At 40.8% G+C, this 24077-nt stretch overlaps 1 protein-coding gene across 4 annotated transcripts in view; it reads left to right on the top strand.

Annotated features, from left to right (window-relative positions):
• NFIA (nuclear factor I A) overlaps positions 1-24077 on the top strand; it is a 364677-nt gene that overhangs the window by 321899 nt on the left and 18701 nt on the right. For 3 of the 4 annotated variants that reach the window (XM_032303341.1, XM_032303340.1, XM_032303339.1), the window contains exon 10: positions 9771-9862. The exons of the other annotated variant lie outside the window; for it this stretch is intronic. In XM_032303341.1, coding sequence (XP_032159232.1) covers positions 9771-9862 — 92 coding nt within the window. The remainder of the gene's footprint in view (positions 1-9770; positions 9863-24077) is intronic. 4 annotated transcript variants of the gene reach the window in all.

The following is a 24077-nucleotide window of genomic DNA, read 5'->3' as shown; positions in this document are numbered from 1 at the left end:
AAGGAGAGTCCTAGGAATGTGTATGGAACACTATCAATCATAGAGGCGCCTAGGTGGCTCCGTGGGTTAAGCCTCTGCCTTCAGCTCAGGTCATGATCTTAGGGTCCTGAGATCGAGCCCCTCATCAGGCTCTCTGCTCGGCAGGGAGACTGCTTCCCCCTTTCTCTCTGCTTGCCTCTCTGCCTACTTGTGATCTATCTGTCAAATAAATAAAATCTTTAAAAAAAAAACAAGCAAACCACTACCATAGAGTTGGGGGATGTACATACACATTTGCTTGTGTGTTGAAAGATAGAAACTGGTCTGTCATAGAATCTCCCTTTGGTACCTTATCCACTGATAATGAAAGATAATACAGAGTTTTAAGTCTCCTTTTATAACAAATGTAATTATTTTCAAAAATATGTGTGTAATTATCTAAAAATTCTTCTTTATATAACCTCAATCACTACAGTGACCAAAATTCATTTGTGGTTGGAGGGGGTCCCCATAAAATTCTTGGCAGTTTTTATGCATCTAGATTTTGGCTATACTTACCCAAATTTTGGATATCATAGCAGAAAATGTGTGATCTTTCTGGTAAGGAATAATATTCTTTTTCCCTCACAGACAGCATGGAGCTTAGTGTAAGGTTAGCATTTTCATTCTCCACAGCCAATATTTGGTCCCAATTTCTGCTTTAGGAACCCACTGAATACATATGTCTTGAATCATAATTTTTAGTGAATAAATATCTCCTACACTTTTTGCAGAGTATTACTACTCTGCATATAATCCAATTTTGTTATGTTTACATTTGCAAGGGAAAAAGGAAAAGGATTATTGAAACTCAGTCACTTTGATAGGTACGTTCATATGCATTACCTTAATTTCATCTGATTATGATTATACATCTACAAAATTAGAATTGTCAGCCCTCTTTTAAAAAATAGAACACTGAAACTGAGTCAGGCTTCAAACTCAGATCTGTTCGACTCCTGTGCTTTATACTCTACCAGGACGCATCCCGCGTTTAGAGATCGGATTTTGTGCATACACCTATCCTCTGAAAATCCCAAGACACTCCATAAAGAACTTTTACATTGTTCCAAGAATAACATATGTTTGTATACCTTGCATTGGATGAAAAGCAGAGGAACAAGAGCACAGTAAGAGATGGACATTATAAAGGAGGGACAGAAAAGAACAGACAATAGATGATTCCACTCATTTAGGTTTCCTAACCCATTTGAGTCTTGTTTTTGCCTCTGTTTGTTACTTTTTCAAGATGACAGAAATAACCAGTGAGTTTTAAGATTTTCTTAATAGAAGTAATATATGACAGTGTAGGAAACTTGGAAAATATAGAGTATAAAAAATGAAATTATGTGCTTCTATAATTAATTACTATTAACATTTTGGCCTATTTTTCCCTTAATACATGTTGATGTGTATATTCATGTGTATATGTACACAGACACATAAAAGATGATTGTGACCATGCGAAAATAATATTTTGCATGCCATTTCTTAATTAGTATTTTACACCTTTTCCCATTTCATAAAAAATGGGAAATGTGATTTTAAACAATTTGTACCTATTCCTCTATTGGATATTAACTTTGCCCCAATCTGTGAAATATACTCCAGCATATTTTGAAAATACATTTTGTCCCCAGCTTAAATAATTTCATTAGGCTGGATTCCTAGAATCGGAATTACTAGTACCAACCAAAATATTCATTCTGATACACATTACCAAACTGCTTTTCAGAAAGGTTGCACCAATTTACACATTACTCATATGAGTCTGATCACAACATTAATGCTGGAGAGGTTTAAGTTTTTATATTGCAATCAATAGTCCCTGATTGAATGATTTTGGCATTTTTCTTCAATTGTTTAAATATAACATATAATGGAATTTGGGGGAATTTCCCATCTTGTTGGCTAAGCCTCTCTTAGGGATTACTTTCTGGACTGCTCTGGTAGAGAGGGTAATCATAGACATTCACTGAGGGATGAAGCCTTAAAGGGCTATGCATATCCAACTACATAATATTTATTATGGTGGACTTTTTATATATAGAAGCTCAGAGATGTTAGTTGGCTTGCCAAGATCACATTTCAAGTAAGATTACAATCAAATGGATTCAATCCAGGGTTTCCTGGTTATAAAATTCATTTTCTACTGATTACCTTGGAGTGCTGTAAAAACAAAAATATGACTTGGGGGTTTTCAGGTTCTGTTTATGTTTTTTTAAGATTAAAAATTACTGGAAGGTATTTAAAAATCATTCATAATGCCATTCTTCAGAGGTAGTCATTTTATGTGCCTATTTTCCAGTCATTTTCTATGCATATTTTAAACAAAATTGATCATGATGTGTGCATATGTATCTATGTGTATATATACAGTTTTATAAATTGATCTTATTAATTTTATCTCACACTAGCAGCATGTCTGTGATGTCATTATTATTTGAAAATGTGCCTAAAAAAAAAATGTGCCTAATGATTGCAAAATATTTCAACATACAAATAAGCATTAGCTTATAAGATGGCTCGGGTTTGTTCCTCTTTATAAGTAATGCTGTAATGAACATCTTGGAGCATAAATCTTTATCTGTACCTTTAAGTATTGGTTGAGGATAAATTCCCAGGAGTAGGTTTCCAGAGTTACAGTGCCTTTTGAGAGGCCGCAGAAGCCTTTCAAAAGGGAGCAATCCAATATATTGATCTAAGTTTTTTTTAGTAAACCCCAGCTGAATCCGTGGGTTTATTCCCTGTGGCTATCAGATATAGCTTTCACCTGTGCCTACCCATATACATTGTTGCTTCTGATCAATATATATGTTCTACCAATCATACAACACACAGCATTTACATAAAAACAAATGACAGTTACAGAATTTGGAATAAATTTAAATGAACTGAAATAAGCCTCTATTCTTATCCTTCACAGCAATGTTATAGTCAGTTTAAATAGCCTGTCTACAGGAAACAGTCCAAAGTGCCTGCTTATGGCACAGATCTGGGTAACATAAGGCCAAAGTGTCTCCAGTTTATAAGTTGTTCTGATCCCCTTCTTTCTGTGTGCACCATGAATGGTCTTATACTTTCCTTTCTGCATATTTTACCCCAAATCATGATGTAGCTAGAGCCCCTACCTCCCTGTGAGCATCCTTAATACAAACAGAAATACCAGCAGAGCAAAACCATCTGGCTAAATTGCCTCTTCTCAAGATTTTTGTGAACTACTGGCACATTAGCCATGTCATGCAAATTGCTACCATACATGTTAAGTAATGCTAATATATTAAAGTTATAATTCATTAGCTTTTCAGGGAGAAAGCTTATGGGTATGTTGTTCTGTAATAATTTACTAGCAATAAGTAGGTTTTAATTTCATGCCCTGAGGGCTGTCTTTTTTTGTTGGTAACTTGTTTGTAGAGACAAAAGATTTACAGAGATAACAGAATGAGGTAACTGACTGAACAGATGTGATCAAAATAATGGAAATTCAGTGTGGTTATCTTAGAGATTCCAAACATCTGGATGACAACAACAATATCCGTTCAGTCATGTGGGAATTTCTAAATCTCTGAATACTGGATCATGTGTAAAGAAAGGCTGTCTGTTTCCTTGGCTATATAATGATCTTAATAACACTAACCCAGGCCCCATAACTTGTCGATACTGATAGATTTCGCTAAAGGAAAAACACTCCACAATATTCTCCAGCATTTTCTTTGTGACCTTGCAAGAAAATAATGCTGTTCAAGTTCCTAAATGAGTTCAACAACTATAATGGGTTTCCTTTAGAAATTAGCCAATCTATTTCCTGAAAGTTTCTGCCTTTTTAAAATTTTTTTATTTTTTGAAATTAAAGTTTTCTCGGGGCTTTTTGGTTTTTTGTTTTTTTTTAATAACGTGATAGTGCAGTTAAGAAAAGATTCTAGAAACTATTTCAGTTAGGTATTTAATCATCTCGCTATTCCAGGTTTGCAACTGAATGCTTTTTTATGCACTTTTCCTTCACTGTCAGGTGTCACTGATAAACATTTAATAAAGTTGCAACTTGAACACACAGAGATCTGTTCAAGTCTGCATTCCTGAACTTGCTTAGATTACGTCTGTCCAATAACTAGCACATTCCTGGGCAGGTGGTAGAATCACAATAAGTCTATTTGGAATGAAACTGAATTTTCGACTAGATATTTTTTAGAAGGGAAATCCCCACATGTGAGTACGCCTGAGTTTCTGAAAACGAGGGGGGAACCTATAGTGTTCATGTTAATATTTAAGATATGAAGGGAGCGGTTTAGAACGTGAGTGAGGAAGTCTTAGTTGTCTTAGAGGTGTTGGGAATGGAAATTCGATATCTTTATTTTATAAATTACTTCTTAAAAGAAAAATAATTTCAATAGACATTTTCCCCTTCGTTTTCAAACATTCAGGTCTCTGACTCAACATTTTGCCTTCCCGTGCTGTATGACAAAACATAATTAGCGGTGTTTTGTCTTTTCTCCCTGCGCTCTCTGATTGATGCCTCCACTTCCGGCCTCCGCGCCTTTGCTCCTGCTGCTTCCTTTGTGACACCCCCCACCCCCACCCCGCAACCCCGTTCCCTCCGAACCTGCAGGCCCGCGCATCTTTTACAGCACTGTCGCAAAAGCCACCCTGTCCTCGTTTCCTCTGTGCACTTTTCCTGCTCTCCTGCCAGATGTCCCTTTTCTGTCCGTTAACATCTCGTGGATTCTTATTTATGTCACCTTTAAGCACCCATATTTTCATTTTTCTACACCCATCTCCCATCATTAGATGCTAGCATTTCTAGGATGGCAATGTGTCTTGCCTCACCTTTGAATCTCCCGTCGTGCTCAGCCCGGAGCCTGGCACAGAGCAAGCGTTCCTGAGAGACGGAGACAGACAGAAGGAGTGAGAGAATGAATATGAATCTGTTAAATAATGGAAATACCTCTCTTTGATGCACTCCAGAGGTTAGACTCGATAGAGTTCAAGGGAATGAAGAAAGGGATGTTCACTCTTCATGCATCTGGAGTCTGACACAACAGAGCACAGATCTCTCTTCAGACTTCCTGTCAGCGTGTAGGTCAGGCTGCCCGGGTTCAGGGGACTTCAAGGCTTCCTGTGTGTGGAAGTAAATGCAGAACCTCAAAGGTCATCAGGTCTCTCACATTTTCTTTTCTGCCAAGGTGCCTCACCGTGTCACTGACCCCTAGCCAGGGTAGAGGATGGCCATCGCTCTCCTCAGGCAGTGGAGCTACTGGGAACCAGCCCCTCAGCCTCCCTGAGGGCACTGTGAGTCCCAGAGGGGCGTTATCCAAAAGGCAGCTCTCCCTTCATACTCACTCCCCACACAAACATCTGTCTGAATGTTCTCCCATTCCTCCCCTTTGGTGATTACATATATTTTAGTGGTTACTACATTTGAACTAGATCTTGAATCTGTCTGCCTACTTTTAATTTTCTAGTTTGTCAGATGTGGGTGATTTTAATGATACGGTTTTCAGCTTAAAGAAACATCAACTGACAATGGTACACATATTTTAATATCTTAGTATCTTTTTTCTTCAGTTCCATCTTTTTCCTAAAACAAGGAATGCTCCAAGCATTCTGCTCAAAACCGTGTGACCACCTTGTTAATACCATGGTCAGATTTGATTTTATAGGTGAGGGCTATTACAGACTCAAAATGGATTATAGGAAAATAACACGATTCCTTTATCCAGACACATCCCTTATTCCTTCCTTTCAAGAAAAAGAAACAAAACAAAACGTGACACCTTGGGGACAACAAAAGTGGAAATTCTGTTTGGCTTGTAGGAGGTTAGTTACATGTATTTCTGGAAACCAAACAAACAAACAAAAAAAATCTAGGTTCTCCCAGGGGACACGTACCTGCATAGTGGTGAAGAGCAGACTTAATGGGTGATCTCTGCCACTGTCCCTGATGACTCCCTCATGCTCCTCCGAGAGTCCCTGCTAGAGATAGATTCTAGCATTGTCAGAGGCCCTTTAAAAGTCTTGCTTATAAAGCAAGAACTGTTCTTGAGCCATCTCCCAACTGATCATACTGGGGCAGGACTTACACAGTCTAAGTAAAGGATTTTATGATTAGCCATGCATATGGTAAGTGGGTAACACAAAAGAATGGGATTTTCTGGATATGGGATCAAATTCTGATCTGGGATTTTCATAGTTATCACTGTAGCTAAGGCCATACTAAGACTATGGGATAATGGCGAGACATACAAGTAGAAAGAGGAAAAAATACCAGATTAGTACAAATAAAATGGTGGAAGCTTCTAATAGTTCTAATAGTTCATCCATAACATTAGGAAAATAGTCAAGAGTGGTATTCCTCATGTAAGTAAGATGCCTGGTAAAAAAAAAAAAAAGAAAAAGAAAAGAAAAAGTTTCCACTTCAGAGGCAGTCAAATAATCAATAATTTGATTTCTAATAGTCGTGTTTGCCATGAGGACTTTTGCAGTGAGATTATATAAGCAAAATGATTTCCCTGTTGACTTTATCAGAAAAATCATTATATGCCCCTGAATCTTCCCCCTCCAGAATCCTCAAAAAAAATGCCTATAATAATCTTCCCAGAAAATTATTTTCTGGATTTCATGATTTCCTAATTTTTCCTGAGGCATTTGATTATTGCTGCTGTAAATAACGCCAGAATTATAATTAAGAAAGATATGAATATGATATAATAGCATAGTAAATACAGTTGTATATAATTAATTACCACATTGCCCCCTTTACTTGATTTTATATTCATGTTGAAAGCTCTTAACTGTGCATGTATAATTGATTTGCTATGGTATATGTGGTTGTTTTAATAAAAAGTTGCAGTTGAGGTTTTTGTTCAACAGTATAACTCCCTTATTCCACTTTTTCTTTGGGAAAATAAAATTTAACTAATGTCACATCATTTCTGGAACTACATCCTGTTATAGGTGAACACTGTGCCTATTGTAACTACCATAATGGAAGATGAGTCAGACTTTCTTTCTTCCTTCCCTTGTTTTCCCTGTGTCCTTGAATTTTCCCAGAAGCTACATTTCTATTGAATAAATTTCCCCAGGTACCATTTCTTCCATTTGATGACTTGGGTATTCAAGAGACTCCCAGGTTTTTGTACTTTTAGTATCCCTTTTTTCTTTTATCTTTCTCTTTCTCTCTTTTTTAAATGCTAACATACTGTTCCCCTTGTTTTAAAAACCAGACTGAACTTTGAAGCAGTTTCAAGAGCCTATGAAAGCATGAAAGGCCTCCTGGGATATTTTGAAATCAAGATGGCAAAGTTTGTCTTGTGCCCAAGAAAGGCAAAATATCCTGATGTTAGCCTCATAGCAGTTTTGGGTGACTACATGATTTGTACGCTACACCTTTAAAATGGCAAAATTTAGGTCTGCTAAACAATAGAGAACAGAACATATTACATACAGATCTTCTCAGTCTTAGTAAACTTGCTATGGTCAATGGAGAACGATCTTCACACAGAAAGAAAACAAACAAACAAACAAAAATGCCGTGATCCCTAGGCTCACTCAGCATGCATGTTTCTGATATCCCCAGTATGGTAAAAACATCATAAGAAATCCTGCTATGTGTCTGTGATGACTAGTGTAGCCCAAAGCGCACAGTTCCACCAGGACCCACATTTCAGCATGTCATTCATCACTTAGTCTTAGTACCTTAGCATACTCTTCATGCCTTTTTCTGTTCCTTCCGACATACCTACCTATTCCCATGTGAAAGAACACTCTTCCCACCTAACCACTGAGAGGTTTGACAGGTTATTTCATCTACTAGCTTCCTCCTTATCTCTCCCACATCCTCTTTGTGCCCTAGGAGCGGGTAAATTCACTACTGGGTAATTATAGTCCATCATTTTCAATACCTAACTTTCTATGGAGTCTTCTTAAACCATATTAAACTAAAGCAATAGACTGACTAGAGCAATTAACAGAGTATTTTACGGAATTTTAAAAAATTTATGTTTCTCCCATACCAGTGAGTGAGAGGCACGCACAGAATGAGTTTGTACAGAGGTATTTCTGAAATCTGTTCAACTTAGCCTAACATAGAATGGGGTGGGGAGGAAATCGGTAGATTCACGTAGCTAGACCATATGTTACATCATGCATTTTTATATAGACATTTATATATACATTGTTTTATATAAAACTATTCCCAGACAGATCCTTCTAAAATAAACACTACGACAACACTTTCTTATTAATAGATGTCAGAGGATCCTCACGTTCATCCTCTGTTCCATGCTGGTTTAACATAGCCACACCACATGACCATCACAGATCTGCGTGGATGACTTAGCTCTTACCAAAGATGACCAACAGGACTTGGGCTAGATTGGTTGAAATTTTACCTCTAGATGTGCTCAACAAGGGAAGCAAGAAGTCTGAGCAGTTTTCTGTAAGATAGAAAATCAAAGACAAGCAGATGATGCCAAAAAGGAAAACAAAGAAATCTGGCAAAGGAATTTGGTATTATTCCCTTAGTTATCTGTGCTTTTAAAAATTGCAGATCCTGGGGTGCCTGGGTGGCTCAGTGGGTTAAGCCGCTGCCTTCGGCTCAGGTCATGATCTCAGGGTCCTGGGATCGAGTCCCGCATCGGGCTCTCTGCTCAGCAGGGAGCCTGCTTCCCTCTCTCTCTCTCTGCCTGCCTCTCCGACTACTTGTGATTTCTCTCTGTCAAATAAATAAATAAAATCTTTTAAAAAAAAATTGCAGATCCTTTTCATCTTTTAGATGGCTTGTATCTAAGGTTAATCCAGAAAAATTGGGCCTTTTGCAAGTGTGTTGTTTAATTGGAAATTAAGCAAGAGTCTATCTGAAAGTTCTGGTACAAAGAAGGAATATGAATAAATATTGGGAGTTTGTGGTAAAGAGGTGAATTGCAGGTCACCAAAAGACCAAATACACATTTGGATGTATAAGCCAATGAAACAGCAAAGCCACCGAGTTTTTTTCTCACTGGAGTGAAGCTCTCAAATATAAATATAAAAACTGAAACTATAAAAACCAACAACCAAACTTTCATGAACTGTGAAAGGATGGTAAACTGAACTGTGATTTTAGTGTGGTATCTTGGTTTTCATGGGTTCTTGATAGTTTGTGCCTTAACAGTAATATTTTAAGCACATCTGCTGCTTTATAGAGATTCTAGATACTTTCCCGAAGCCTATAAAGACAGCTGGTTCTCAATGGTTTTCCACCTCCTTTCTGGAGAAGCCATTATTTCCTTCTCTAAAGACTCCTCTTTGATATTTAGCTATAGAGGTGCAGGAATATCTCGTGATTTTTGGAAGTGCCATAGTGTGAAAAGCAAGGTTATAAAATGAACTGCTTTCCTCCCCTTCCTACCTCATTTCTTTCTCCCTTGTGCTCTAAGGACTAAGATATCTGTTTCTGGCCCCAGAGCTCATGTTTTACTCCAAAAGTATATTTTGCAAATGTCCTGCATGTTCTAATTTGTATGCTGGAAGGAGAAAAGAACTCATCTGAGACCCAATTTGACATTGTTTTATTCCAACAGTCTTTAGAACCCAACACCCCTTCCCTTTTATGACTGTCTAAAATGCCCCCGCTAGCCGGATCCCTTTGCTAGCTCCAGTGTTTGCACATTTCCTTGTTAATCAGCTGCGTAGGCTCAGAGACTGTGTGTTTTGGTGTTGTTTGTGTGTGCAATCTCGTGCTGCTTCCTGAACGCATGTGTCCCTTCCCTTCACAGCCTACTCGACACCCAGCACCTCCCCCGCAAACCGATTCGTCAGTGTTGGACCACGGGATCCAAGCTTTGTAAATATCCCTCAACAGACACAGGTGGGCCGCTCTCATCTTTTCTGTATGTGGTGCAGCTTGTTTTATTCGCCAGGTGCATTGTAACTTGTCTTTTGGCACAACAGGCTGCATTTCCCAGCCCCTGTTCGGTCCCTTTTCCTCCCAACCCCAACCTTCCCGGCCCTTCAGCCACATTTCCCTGTGTCCTCAGAAATCGTGGAAAAATGCTGTCTGCGATTTTTGTGTTACCTACTGAGGGGGTAGAGGAGGAAGGCTTCTGTGCCAGAACTGCTTTTGCTGTGGCAAGAAAGGTTTCCCAGGGCTAGATAGTGTGTTTCCTCCTCTGGGAATTCATGTCTCTCCACTTGCAACCAGACAGAAGTCCACCCCTGCCTGGAAAAGTCAGCTTGGGCTGCCCATGAAATCAGAGTGCATCCTGGGAATGGGGAACCAGCCCCTCTTCTGTTTTCGTTATCGGGTCCTCAGGAACCGGAAAGAAAGGGTTCGTGAGTCCTATTAAGTTGCTGGTGTTGGCACAGAAGTAGGTGGTATTTGTCACTGGGTACACTGGCCACGAGGGAGCAAGTGCAGTGGGGGGAGGGGGGTATATGAATATAATGTCATACGTTGAGGTAGGCGATTGAGAAAAGGGGATTCTCCTGCTCCTCTAGAGCTTGTTTCTCGGTAGACAGTTGTGTTTTGTGCTAGTGTCGGTCAAAGAGAAAAAAATCTCTTTCCAAGGTTTTGAAATGGCTGCTGTTAGACACAGTAAGAGACTTTTGGAGTTCAAAGGTAGTGGGTGTGGTGATGTTTAGAAGTTTGCGAAATGGAATTAGATTCAAGTTTTGAGAGGAACGACTCACTGATTTCCTAATTAGACGGTAACCATATACCATCATAATCAATATAAAGAGAGTATTTTCTTTGTGAGGTTCTCAGCATGTGGTTTGAAAATAAATTCTCTGAGATATTTTGTGCATATGCCCGGGTGTGTATTCTCCAGATGCCGAATTGGTAACTACTCGTCTTTGTTTATAAGAGTAGGACCAGATGCTTATCAACGGGATAGATTTGCCTTCCTGGGTCCACTGGCTCTCTCTCAGTAAAGGATTTTAGTTTATTGCTGTGTCGACAGCGCAGGTGAAACTGCGCTGCTTCTGAAACCTTCCTTACCGGGAAGCAGGGTCACGGAAAGTACAGCCTGGGAGGAGGCAGCTGGGAGGAGAAGGGGATAAAGAAGGGTGGGGGGGGGCGCAGAAGGTTAACTCTTGAGTTTCCCACTTCTGCTGTTTCTCCTGAAACTGGCATGTCCGTGGCTTCTGGGATGAACATCTATTCAGGACCTCCTGTAAAGTTGTTCCAGCGTATTGCTTATGTTCCCATACCTCCAAATGCTTAACTGGTGAGTTTGAAGTTGAATAATTACCTCAAAGTCACGGTCATTCCATTTTTTACTTTCGGCGCATGTGTTCAAGTTCAGTGGGAAGGGAGAACTGGGGACGGTCCCTCTATGTTGAATGATTGCTTTTCTCAAAGCCCCAGTGTGGTCGGGTTACTTCATGAAGAACCTCAAAAATGCAGCTTGGAAATGTCCTGTTTGTTTTTTACATTATATTTTTTTTATGTAATCTGTGATTCACAGCACTGAAATGGTACCCCGTGTTCCTTTCAATTTGTTTCTCTATAATGAAAACGTGTTCTATTCCAAAATGGCTTTGTTTCACAAATGCCTTATTTAACCCAGAAACTGAGTCTTCATGATGTTGACCACAAAAATTCAATTCTTGAAAATCCAGATTTTCCACGCATCTGGATGAATGATGTCATTTAGACCCAATTTTGTCATCTGGAACTGAAATTTTTTGGTTTCTGTTAAATATTTGGCATCATAGGGACAACAGCTTAAATGTTTCTTATCACAGTGACACCTGCCACATTTGTCTTGAACAAAGCCATCCACAATTGTCTTGGGAGAAACTGTGCTAATGGAATTGTCATTTAAAAAAAAAACAACACCACATATATCCTGAGATAAAAATTATGTGCTCAAAATATCTTAGTTTTAAGGTGTATATATTAACTTATTTTTAAAAAAAAAAAAGAACTACTTTCTGGAACCATTTAGAGTGTTAGACATATATAGATATAGATAAAAAATGGTCATATACTTAAAAAATAATCTTCTTTTTGAGAAGACCTTAGTTCAGAAGAGGTTTTCTCCCCCACAGGAATTGTCTAAGACTTAATTTAAGCATGGCCTGCAGATTAGTAATTTTCTAAGCAAGCTTGCATTTATTCTATATTGATACTTTTGTTACTAAAGCATGAAATTTGTATTAATTGGGAGGACAACATTTGCTTCCTACCTTTAGAAAAATAAAAATTAAAGAGTCACCCAAGCAGGTACTTGAGCTATACAAATGCAGAAGAAGTAACCTGCACATAAATCCATAAACAAATGCAAAGTAAAATGGTGTCCCTTTCTCCAAAGGGCCAGTTCCCAGTGGAAGTTCAAATGCCTAAATATCAACCTCTGGGAGACAGATTAGACATGGTCTCTATTTTTTTCTAGAAGATAGAATTTGAACTACTGCATAAACTTTTTAATATCACAAGACCTTACTTTCTACAAAGTATTCTTTAATGATATATAGCTTCTATTCATTGAGCACAATTCTGTGTACCGAGTACCTAAAGTGCATTACCCAACTAATCTTTTCAGGCACCCAATAGGGTAGATCTAATTATCCCCACTTTGTAGATGTAGAAACTGAGACCTAAAGAGATTGTTCATTTTCCCATGACCATAAGCAGTGAGACGTGGAGCAAGAATTTGTACCAGTTTGCCTGACTCCGAGGCGTGCGTTCTCTAACCACTGTGCTGCACAGCCCCATGAGCTGGTGAACACCTTTCCCTGCAGGTATTCAAACCCTGACTGGTGATGCTCAGCTCTCAGCAGTACTACTGGGCTACTCCCTGCTTTTAAATCAGAGAATGCAGGGGTGCCTGGGTGGCTCAGTGGGTTAAAGCCTCTGCCTTTGGCTCCGGTCATGATCCCAGAGTCCTGGGATCGAGCCCCACATCGGGCTCTCTGCTCGGTGGGGAGCCTGCTTCCTCCTATGTCTCTCTATGCCTGCCTCTCTGCCTGCTTATGATCTCTATCTGTCTAATAAATAAATAAATAAATCTTAAAAAAAAAAAAAAAGCTGGAGACTGCATTAAAATCTAATCCTTGTTATACCCGGGAGAATTGAAAGCAAGGTCTTGAAGAGGTATTGGTACATCCGTATTCTTTTTTTTTTTTTTTTTTTTATTTTCAGAAAAACAGTATTCATTATTTTTTCACCACACCCAGTGCTCCATGCAATCTGTGCCCTCTATAATACCCACCACCTGGTACCCCAACCTGCCACCCCCCCGCCACTTCAAACCCCTCAGATGGTTTTTCAGAGTCCGAATTCTTAGCAGCACTATTCACAACAAACCAGAAGGTGGAAGTAACCCAGGTCTCCATTAACAGGCAAATGGCATAAACCAAATGTGGCCTACACATGTGACTGCAATATATAGCACATATTATTTGGCCTTAAAAATGAGGGAAATTCCGCAGTATGCTATGTGGGTGAAACTTGAAGATCTGGTGCTAAGTCAAACCAGTCACAAAAGGACACCTACTGTATGAGTCCACTTCATGAGGTCCCTGGAGATTTATAGAGAGGAAAAGGAGAATGGTGGTTGCCTGGCGGCAGGGAGGGGGCAGAAGGTGAGGGGTATGGAAGGTGGGGATGGCAGAATGGAGACTCATTGTTTCATGGCTATGGAGTTCCAGTTTTGCAAGATGGAAAGAGTTCTGGAGATGCTTGGTGTAGTGGTAGTTGCAAAACAGTGTGGCTCTTCCAAAGTCACTTAAAAATGGTTAAGATGGTACATTTTATGCTATGTGAATTTCACCACAACTTTTAAAATGTAATCATTAGATAAACTCTAATGGCCCTTTCCCCTCTTAAGAGCATAAAATTCTATAAAACAGACAGGACAAGTAGACAGTTTATCAACAAAATCCACTGTGAGTGTGTGCTGACTTCTCCGAAGATACTGTTTCTCATGCCCTCCCCATAGAAGGTAGTCAGACTATATTGCTTGAAGCTAAATGATTCATAAGGAAGTTTAAAAATAATGACTTTTTCTTATTACAGTCATGATACATGTTAATTGGGGAAAATACAGATGGGAGAAATAATAAAAATCACTTGTAGTCCTACTGTTAACATTTCCATATAAATCCATCCAGACTGTTGCTACACATACAAGTGTACTGCAAAAATGAGATCATATTATATACACTGTTGGATAACCTGCTGTTTCTTCCCTTTAACAATATATTACGGCCTTCTTTCCATGTAAATTGGAAAAATTGAATATTGGCTTTTATTGCACCAATTCATCATCGGTAATGATTGGTAGGGAAAGATAACGTGGATAATTGAAAGCCATTTTTTTCTCCTCCTTCCTTCCAGTCTGGTTTTTTTTTCTCCAGAGAGTTCCTCCCTTCACTGAGACAGAATTGCCTTCTTTTTAGCCTTGCCCTGAGCTAGCTTTCTTTCCAAGCTAGCCTTGCGATTGCAATGTATATTTCACCCCAGCTTTGACTGTGCTTGAACATTCCTGCCCAGTTATTTTTCCTGTTTTTCTGCTCTCTCTGCTACTCTCATCATTTGCCTCCTATCTCTCTGCATCCTCTACTTGGTAACTCACCATTGAAATGGGGGGTGACCACCTCCCTATAGCTTACAGAACACCTGTGTGTTTTGAGAAACCATGATCCCCTGGCCCAATCCCAAATCTCTTCTTTTTCAAATTTGTCCCAGGATGGTTGATATTAACATATAGAGAAGTCTCTGGGGCATAGAGTGTGTACTTCACTTTGGACACTATTAATGTCCCCTGCACACCCACTGAATGATATAATATAATAGAGGACATGCTATCATCTCAAATAGCAGAAAGCCAATGGCCATTTCAATTGCGTCCCATAATTTAATCTGATCCCAGAAAACAAGAGCCATTAAGAGGAGGCATTTATTTAGAGAAAAAAAGTTAATATTTCATCACCAGGTAATAAATAGAAATACCAGTTCACACACAGAAGGACTGAGCAAAGAACTCATTTTGATTCAGGTTCTAGTTTAATCAGAATGTTCAAATAAAATGCTTAACCTGCAGAACTCCAATGAGAACTAATTCTTTAAAATGAAAAATGAGTGCAAACAATATTAAAAATAGGCATTTCTTCCCTGCCACCCAAATCTATCACTGTTCTGCATCAACTGAATCGTGGTATCTGAAATGCTATTTAAAACCAAATTACCATTTAGGTTATTAGAAGAATCGCTTGGCATGGCATGGGCCTGATTTGTTGACAAAAAAGGCACAGGTGCTGTAACCTTTGCTTAATAAATCATTTAGCTGCCCAACTTGTGAGCAATGTGACTGCCTTTGCTTCATGAAATTCACACATGTAGGCACAAGCCACACACTTCTCGCAATGCCGAAAATCGGCTGATCTGGAGAGGTCCCTGCATGGCTAAATTAGAGACATATACCCCATTGTCTGCCTTTGTTGGGGATGCATGGGAATGTGGGGAGGTGGCAGATATGGGAGGCATTTCAGTCTGTTGTCATTCTGTGTCATATTCCTGAAGCTCAGCTTCAGCTGCATAGGCAATCTATGAAACTCTTCATAAGTTGCTTTCTTCGCTTTCTCATCATTTCTTACAGTATTGTCAATACCTACAGAATGAGGAGTAACAATTCCCAAGTTGTTCAGAGATTAGTAGAGGACACTGATGTAAAAAATCATAATAATAGTAATGACAACAACAACATTAATAATGTGGGGTGATACCAGTTACAATAAGGGATTTGCCTAAGAGGCTTTGAGACCACAGAGTTGGGTTAAAGAACTTTCCAAAGAATGGAAGGGGCAGAAAGGCTAAACCATTTTCTGTCCAAGTCTAACTCTGGTCTGATGATGTGGTTCTGATTCTCATGTCATTTACCTTTTTTCTTCCTAGCTTTAATTTCCTCCCATTTATCCATGAGCTGGTAAATAAGGTTTTATTGAGCCCAGCCTAAGAAGAGTGACATTTTTGTTGGGTTCTATCTTCTCTGGACCGAGCAGATAAAATTAGAATCCTTTCCTGCTGCAGTCATGTCAGCTGGTAGCTCCCTCACCCCTCATTTCCAAGAATCTCCCCCTCCTTGTGTAACATCCTCACCCTCAGTACCAAGCTCACCTGCGATCACATTCCAATGAGCAGAAGCCATCCCCCGCCTCTTCCCCACCCTGCCCTGTGCTGCCTGCCTGGAGGAAGTTAGATACCCACAGAAGTTCAGGGAACCAGCTAGAGAATTGCAAAGGCAACAAACTGAGATTTCCTTAAATGAAAAAAGAAAAAGGAAAAAAAAAAAAAAAAAAGATTAACCTCCCCCTCTAGTTAGAGTTGGATTTGAGCATTTCAGTTACAAGCCCACACAATGACAGGTAAATTTTCATCTCCTCCTGACTTTGGAAATAGTAGCAAATCTTATTGGTCAAATTGATACTCTGCCTGCTTTGCTTACAGTACTCAGAGTCCTCTGAGGCTGGTGCTATTATCCCCATTTTACAGGTGAGGAAACAGAACTTTCAGAAGAATACATCACCCCGAGCAAAAGAGGTAGCCGGGATTTGAACCAGTTTGTCTCTCAAATTTCTTTTTCCCAAATGGCAACTGCATGCTTAGTTAGTGTTAGTGAAATGTTAATGACCATTTTCTCTTTAAGATGGTCTAGGGTTGACTCATGCTCTTACATCAAGGAATCAGAAGCCTAGAAATTGGGTCCCGTGGGATAGGACTGATGTTGTGTTTGGTCCTTCTGAAGACCTGCCCCAGTTTCCGATTAGTTCATGCGTCTGTAAAATAAGACTGAGCTCATTCTCTCATCCTGCCTGGGAAAAAGGACCTTTACTAATGATGTTAGTCGGCATCTGTGAGAACAGCTAGCCTCTGCCCAGAGACCAGATAGCAGAGCAGCTGGGATTGTGGGCTTCCTTTTCAGATCTTGGGTGGAGCTTTATTCCATCAGTTAGAAACATGTATGTATTCCTTTCCTTTCCTTTCCTTTTCTGTTTTCTTGGTGTTTCAATTTTCTGGTTTGGCTTATTAACTGTAGAATAGTCATATCATCTCTGATGGTTGTTTTAAGTCTTAAATTCTACTGGTATAAAGAAAATAAATGCTTGGCTCCAACTAAACATTCAACAAATGATAGCTTTTATTGTTCAGTTGATAATTAAACTCATATTTAAATAGTAGTTTCTGGATTACAAAGTATTTTCTCACTTGATCTTAAGAGCAACCCACTGAAGTAAGCAGAACCATTATTATTGTTATCCCATTATACAGATTTAAAAACTGAGGCTGAAGAGAAGACACGACTTCCCTGGAACCACCTAGCCAGGGATCAGTAGAGCCAGAACACAAACCCACTTCTGATTCCCAAGCCCTGGCTCCCTCAATGTACCCCGTTAGGCAAGGTCTTAGGTGAACCTTTGAGCACATCCTCTTGTGCTGCTATGTGGTTATGGCCAGAACCTACCTGCCAAACTCTGGATCTCAAACAACCATCTAGCAAATTAGGACAACCCCTCCCCTAAAGATTATAACCCCATAGATCCTTCCGTTGAGCGTCTGGCTGAAAGGTACCCTCAAAGCCTGATTGATTGGGCACATCTATTCCTCTGCACACCATTTCTCCTATTCAGCTCAATTGTGCCCCAAGGAAGCAGAGACTCCCCAAGAGGAAACCGTCTCTGAGTGTCATAAGGACTGGCAGCAGATGCATACACCTCCCTGGCTAGACCCTGAAGGGACAGGCAGTGCCTGGTCATTTTTTCATTTGCTCTCAACTTCAGTCCTGGGTGTTGCATAGTCAGCAACACCTCACCAGGATGAGTTCCTCATGCAGTGTGCTTCCCCTCCCTCTGTACTAATGTGAGCTAGAGTGAATCCCCCCCAGCCTCCCATCTCCCATACCAACCTGTACATTCTTTTCTGGTACACTTGATAGCTGCCTCACTGATAGGTTATGAGACACTATTAAGATATACTTTTCAATAATCAGAACCCTCATCTTTCAGTTTTTAATTCAGTAGCACATTTTAGATATCTTCAGCTACAAACGTCACTTCTGGGCAAAGTGAGAGCATCAGTTCTAGGGACTGGTCTCTTTTACCACCCTCAGTTTTTTGGGGGGTTTTTCTGTTTTTGTTTTTGTTTTTAAAGTGGGATTTTATTTATTTATCTATTTGAGAGAGCAAGAGGAGAGTTGCAGAGGGAGATGGAGAAGCAGACTCCCAGCTGATAATGGAGCCTGCCACGAGGCTTGATCCCAGGACCCTGAGATCAGGACCTGAGCTGAAGGCAGATGCTTAACCGACTGAGCCACCCAGATGCCTTCTCCCTCTGTTCTGATACTTCTGTAACCCTATTACCTTTAAGTCACATGTTTTAGTTTGGTTTTAGCCATTTTGTTTGTTTGGTTTTTGCCTTGCTTTAAAAAGATTTGGGGAGGTTTCTTAGTTAAAGCAAATGGTGCTTTAGTGATTAGCACTAAATTAGCACTTAGTGATTTAGTGATTAGTGAAAGAATGAGGTGCCTACTTGGGATTTGACACACAGTAGGTGCTCCATAATCCTGTCTCCTTCCTCACTTGCCACTTCTCAGTATTAAAATGAGATCAGTGGCCAGGGACAAGGGGAAGATAAGAGGGAGCTTGCACCTGAAATTTTAGATCTTACGGAAGAAGGTTAAAAAAAAAATCTGGTATCCATTTAATTAGCCTTTGGGACTGTGGGAAAAAGGAGGCTGAAAATGAAGTGGGAGGAAAGCTTGGAAACAGAAGGTGAGAATTTGTGTAGAGAACTAAGAGGAGTGAGGTCAGAGTTTGATGACAGCCGTGCAATGAAGCCAGAAAACCCCAGCATTAATTGCAGAATTGCTGTCAAAATTTCCAGTCCTAGGATGGATCTTGATAATGATGCTTCTGATCAGGGAATGTTCCAGGATACTAAGGAAAATATATTTGGTACTCACAGCCTGATTTCTTTGGGGGAAACAAGAGAAAAGTCATGAATTAAAGAGTAAGACCTATTTTCACATCGTAGCTATGCCTTTCATCAGAGTGATCTTGGATGTTACCCTTTAAAATTCAGTCCCTTCATCTATGAAATGAAGGCCACAATATCATCCACCTGATAGAAGAGAACCAATTAAGTGTGACTTAAGCCAATCAGGGTTCTTTTCCTCCCATGAAATCTGTGTGGTTGTTGGCCTTCTCTCATCTGCTGTTGATGCCGACAGGAACCCATGCTCTTGAAGACGATTCGCTCTACCACCCTCAGCATGCTGTCTGTTCGTCCTCATGCTTGGTGCCTCTGGTTGCAAAATGGCTGTTGCAGCTCCAGACATCATGCCCATATTCTACTCCATTATTCCTCTTACATCGGGGAAACAAAAGCCCTGCCATACTACTCCCCTGCTTCCTGCTGGCAAATTCCTCTTTAGTCTCACTGACTAAAACTAGATTACATTGAATATTTAGCTGCAAAAAATGCTGGGAAAGCTAGCACAGAACTATCTTGATGGGCTAAAATTGTGATCTATTACCCTGGGGTGGTTTTGTTGTCCTCCCTAAACAAAACTGCCCCAAGAAAGTAGGGGCCATAGATCGTGGGTAAACTGATGGCAGTATTTGCCATGTTCCTCCTTCGCACTCTCTGATAGGTGTCATGTGCTTTTAACTCCCTTTGCTGCACTTGACTCCCTTCATCCCTGGATGCCTGCTTTCTTACAGTGCCTTTCCTCTACACTCAGTGCTCCCTGTGTGTCTAAGAAACATGAATACCATACGTGCACATGCACGTGTGAGTGTGAGTGCATGCGTGTGTAGCGATCACACACTAGGTATGATCATTTCAGCCCTCCATCCAAGTCCAGGATCCAGGCAGACATATGGGGGTTTTGTGCTGACCAGCTCCCACAAGCTGGGTCAACTTTCTCCTGGTAAACTGGAACTCTGAAAAACCTGAGTTGGAGGACATGTCCCTTTGTAATTTCAAGGGAACCCAGTGAAACAGTGCCCTCCGCATGCCCTCCCGGGTGCTTATCAAACAGTCAGCAATGGGTTCTGGGTTTCTCTTTTATGACTTGGAACCAGATGCTTCCTTTGCAAAAGAAAAGAGCCTGGTTTTGCTGAGCTTGAGTCAACAGAGTTCAGAGAACAGGAAAATGAGTTGATTGGCCCTGCTCCGTGAACTGTGAGGAGAGAGGCAGTACAGGTGGCCAACTGTCCCCCTTTCCACAAAGCCCCTGCCTGGGAAACTCCCCTGCCTGAGGAATTCACTTTCCAGAATGTTCCTGCGCTCTAAAAAATAACCATTCGCATTAGGAGGGGGTTCCTTTGGGGCACAGGCTTTCCCAGGCTTTCTCATGAGCCTAAGACCTTGAAGGTCCCACGGTCAGAGTTTCAAGGCCAGGACCTATTGTCTAAAGTGAGATTTTCAAAGCTCTCACGTGAGTTCTCAGTGACTCTTCCTGCCCACTTTTCTCACACCCACTTGTTTACCTTCCTGTTTGTTTATTGAGGATGGAGGCACATTCTTTTATCAGGGGCCTCTCTTTTTGAGATATAGCCACTCAATGGAGCCTATTCATTGAGTTACATTCCGTAGCACACGCCTCCCCAAAATATTTGCATGAGAATTTTTCCTTAGGCTTCACATTGCTTCTTTTACAGCAGAGATGAAATAACTTAGCACTTCTAATTAGCTTTCCACTTTCCAAATGCTTTACACATTAACTAATGAATCACAGGAGCTTGTGATAAGCTGGATCCGTGTGTTGGGGCTGGGACACTGGGTTAGGACAGGCTGTCCTGGCCTGTGTTCCTGGCCCTCCCGCCTCCCTCCCACACTCTGAATGTGTTGGGATAATGGAGCTGCAGCCCAGACTTGAACTTGAAGGGCAACCTCAGACCCCCTCTGTGCTGCCTTAATAATGTGGAAAGTGTTCAATGCTCCCTTCCAAAAGGCAGGATATGCTGAGTGTCTCCCGTTGCCCTGAGTAGTTGGGGGAAACTGAAGGCCAGTTCTCATGGCACACAGCCTCTGCCCCTCTCAAGTACGATCCCCCTTCCACAAATCCCTGGCCATTTTGTGTGCATATGGGGAAGGCATTGCATAGTCAGGGGGGATGGAAGGACAATATGATAGAAAATTCTAGTAAGGGAACTGAGCGTAGTAGGGATCTGTGCATCTTGGTAGGCTATAAGCAGCACTAGACTAGGAGTCAAAATATTTGAATACCTAGCTTATCTACCCCACTCATCAGCAATGTGATTGATCGTGGAGACAGGATTTTAAAAAAAAAAAAAACAGAATTTACTGAGCACCTACTATATTCTTGGAACCACACTGGGCTGGAAGAGGGGAGTGTGTGTGTGTGTGTGTGTGTGTGTGTGTGTGTGTATCCAATCCCTGCTATACCTTGCTCACAGACTTCTGGGAAAAATGTAAATAAAGTGTAGCAAGATGTGATAAATGAAACAATTGAAGTATGCCTAATCTATAAGGAGTACAGAGAGTAGGTCATTAAGTCTGGAGAGAAGCAGGGGACTCATGGAAGACATCCTAGAGTAGAATGACACATGAGCTGGTTGCAAAGGAGACAGACCTACCTGGTGGGTTCAACATTCCACTCCAGGCAAGAGGAAGAGCACACCCAGAAGAGTAGCAGTGTGTGTTTGAAGAACTTTACTCTGTTTGGTATATCTGTTAATGTAAATGGAGGAGGATGCTGAATAATGAGGCTTGGAAGTTAGGGTCTAGTCATGAATAAATACATGACTTTAGACAATGGTAAGGCAGTTGGACTTTATTCTGCAGAAGGTGGGAAGCAGATTAAGGACGCAGTGGGACCTCTCTAAGTGAAGAAACTTCAAACATGTTTGCATTAACACTCCGTAGGTACAGGATTTTACAGACAGTAGTGGTTTGGAGACCCATGATCATGAAGTACCCTCCTCTTCTGAGCAGTGTAATAGAGTAGAGAAGACATCAGCCTTGGAGCCAGACAGACTTGATTTTGATTTATCTCTGTATGTGACTGATGTCAACGGAATCGTGTTGTTCCCCCTTTCCTCCCACCGCCACCCCCGTCCTGTCAAAGTTCATACTCAGAAACCCTGGCTCCCACTGCAATGGTATTTCAAGATGGGGACTTTGGGAGATAGGATTAGGTGAGGGCAGCACCTCACAGTGGGATTAGTGCCTGCATCAGAAGACACACCAGAGAGTTCAGTCTTGCCATGTGAGGATTCAGTGAGAAGGCAGCCATCTGCAAGCCAGGAAGAGCACTCTCAGGTACAAATCAGGTACAGATCTGCTGGGACCTTGATATTGGACTTCCCAGCCTCCAGGACTGTGAGAAAATAAGTATTCTAGAATATTTATCTGTTGTTTAAGGCAGCTAGTTTAGGATGTTTTGTTATGACAGTTGGAGACAAGTACAGTGATCTTAGGGGTAGTTTTTAGCCTTTCTGAACCTCAGATGTCATATTTATAAAATTATAAGTCAATTCATGGATTCCACTTAGAGCTTTAGGAAGATTCAGTACAGCCAAATTAGAAAGCCCTGGGCCCCCTTCCCTGGTGCATGGAGATCTGGTATGTGCTGCTGCTTTGTTCACCCCTTAGAATTGAACTTCTATAAAGCACCAGAGGTCAGACGGGAAGCATCTCATTCATCTTTCGGAGCAGGGACCTGTGATTGCCAGCAGAAACCCAGAAATGTTAATATGGCGAAAACCCCAGAGGTAATCTGGTCATTTTCCCCCTAAGCTGAGTCCCTTCCCCCTCACCCCCACCGTTCCTCCCACGTCCGTTTTCCATAAGTTGTGCCATTAATTCTCTCATTAGCTAGTGGAATGATATTTATTTATTAAGAACATACTTAGCATACTCCCAAGGAGCAAGTTAAAACTCCGCTAACAGCTGCAGTTTCTGGTTGGGAAGCAAAATACGCTGAGGAATGCATACAGAGAGTTTGTATGGATGTTATAATTTCATATTAAAAAACTATTAAACTTTATGCTGGATGAGGGAAAGAAGAAAAAAAAAATCCCAGTGCAAAAACAAGTTATGAACCTAGGAGCACAGTTTCTGAATGTTTATTTTGTCAGATACACAGCTGACATGATTAGTTCTAATGGGGTGGTGATCCTCATTGAATTGCAGATCGGTTTGAGTGACTGAAATACCGCAGGGACCTCAATAAGTGGTGCATACGGTATTACTTAGGCTGCATCCTTTAGCCAAGTTGAAGGTGTCTTTTTCTCTGTCCCTTCTCAACACACACACATGCACGCACGTGTGCACATGCTCAGGCACACTAGCACACCAGGGATGCGATCATCTCTTCCAGAAACTCCACGTAGAGCATTAATTACCTATCCAAAGCAATGCTGGCTTGCCCTTGCTGATTTCTCCCCGTTGCCCTCGGCCACCCAAGTGCACCCCGACCCCCGTTCCCCCCTCCCCCGCTCCACTGCATATAATGGCATATCAGATCAGTCTGCTTTGCTGCTGCATCAAGACCCAGATCAATTTATTGACTCTGTCAGAGAGGCTGGTACAGTAATTGTTACAAGAGAAGAATGGAAAGTGAGAATGCATCCACATGAAAAATAAAAATGGTGTTTTGTTCCTTCCTTTCCCCTTTTCCTTTTTCCTTTTTTATTTTATATTTATGTATTTATTTACGTATTGCCTCATAGATCTTTATGTGTTTACACAGCAGAGAGCACTTTACTTAAGTTAATCAGCCCCTTCTACATTATTAATTGTGACAGTTAGGGTGCTACATGACAGGAAGAGTGTTATGGGAAGCATTGATCTTCCTCAGATGGTGTGGACCTGAGCAGGTTTGGTATTCCATACCTTCGCTCACTGCTTTGGGGTCCCATCAACTCACATTTCCCTGATTGACAACACAGAACGCCTCCCATCAATACAATTGATTTTGTGAAAAAGGACAGGGAACGTTTTTCAGCTGGAGATAGATGAATTATGGTGATGGCAAGAGAGAACCCTTCAGAAATCTTTCCGTTTAGAAATCTAAATTGTGAACGAAGGTCCTATTATCATCCTAAACACA

The sequence above is a fragment of the Mustela erminea genome, chromosome 10 (assembly GCF_009829155.1).
Source record: "Mustela erminea isolate mMusErm1 chromosome 10, mMusErm1.Pri, whole genome shotgun sequence".
Taxonomy (NCBI): Eukaryota; Metazoa; Chordata; class Mammalia; order Carnivora; family Mustelidae; genus Mustela; species Mustela erminea.
This window is presented reverse-complemented; position numbering and strand designations above follow the sequence as displayed.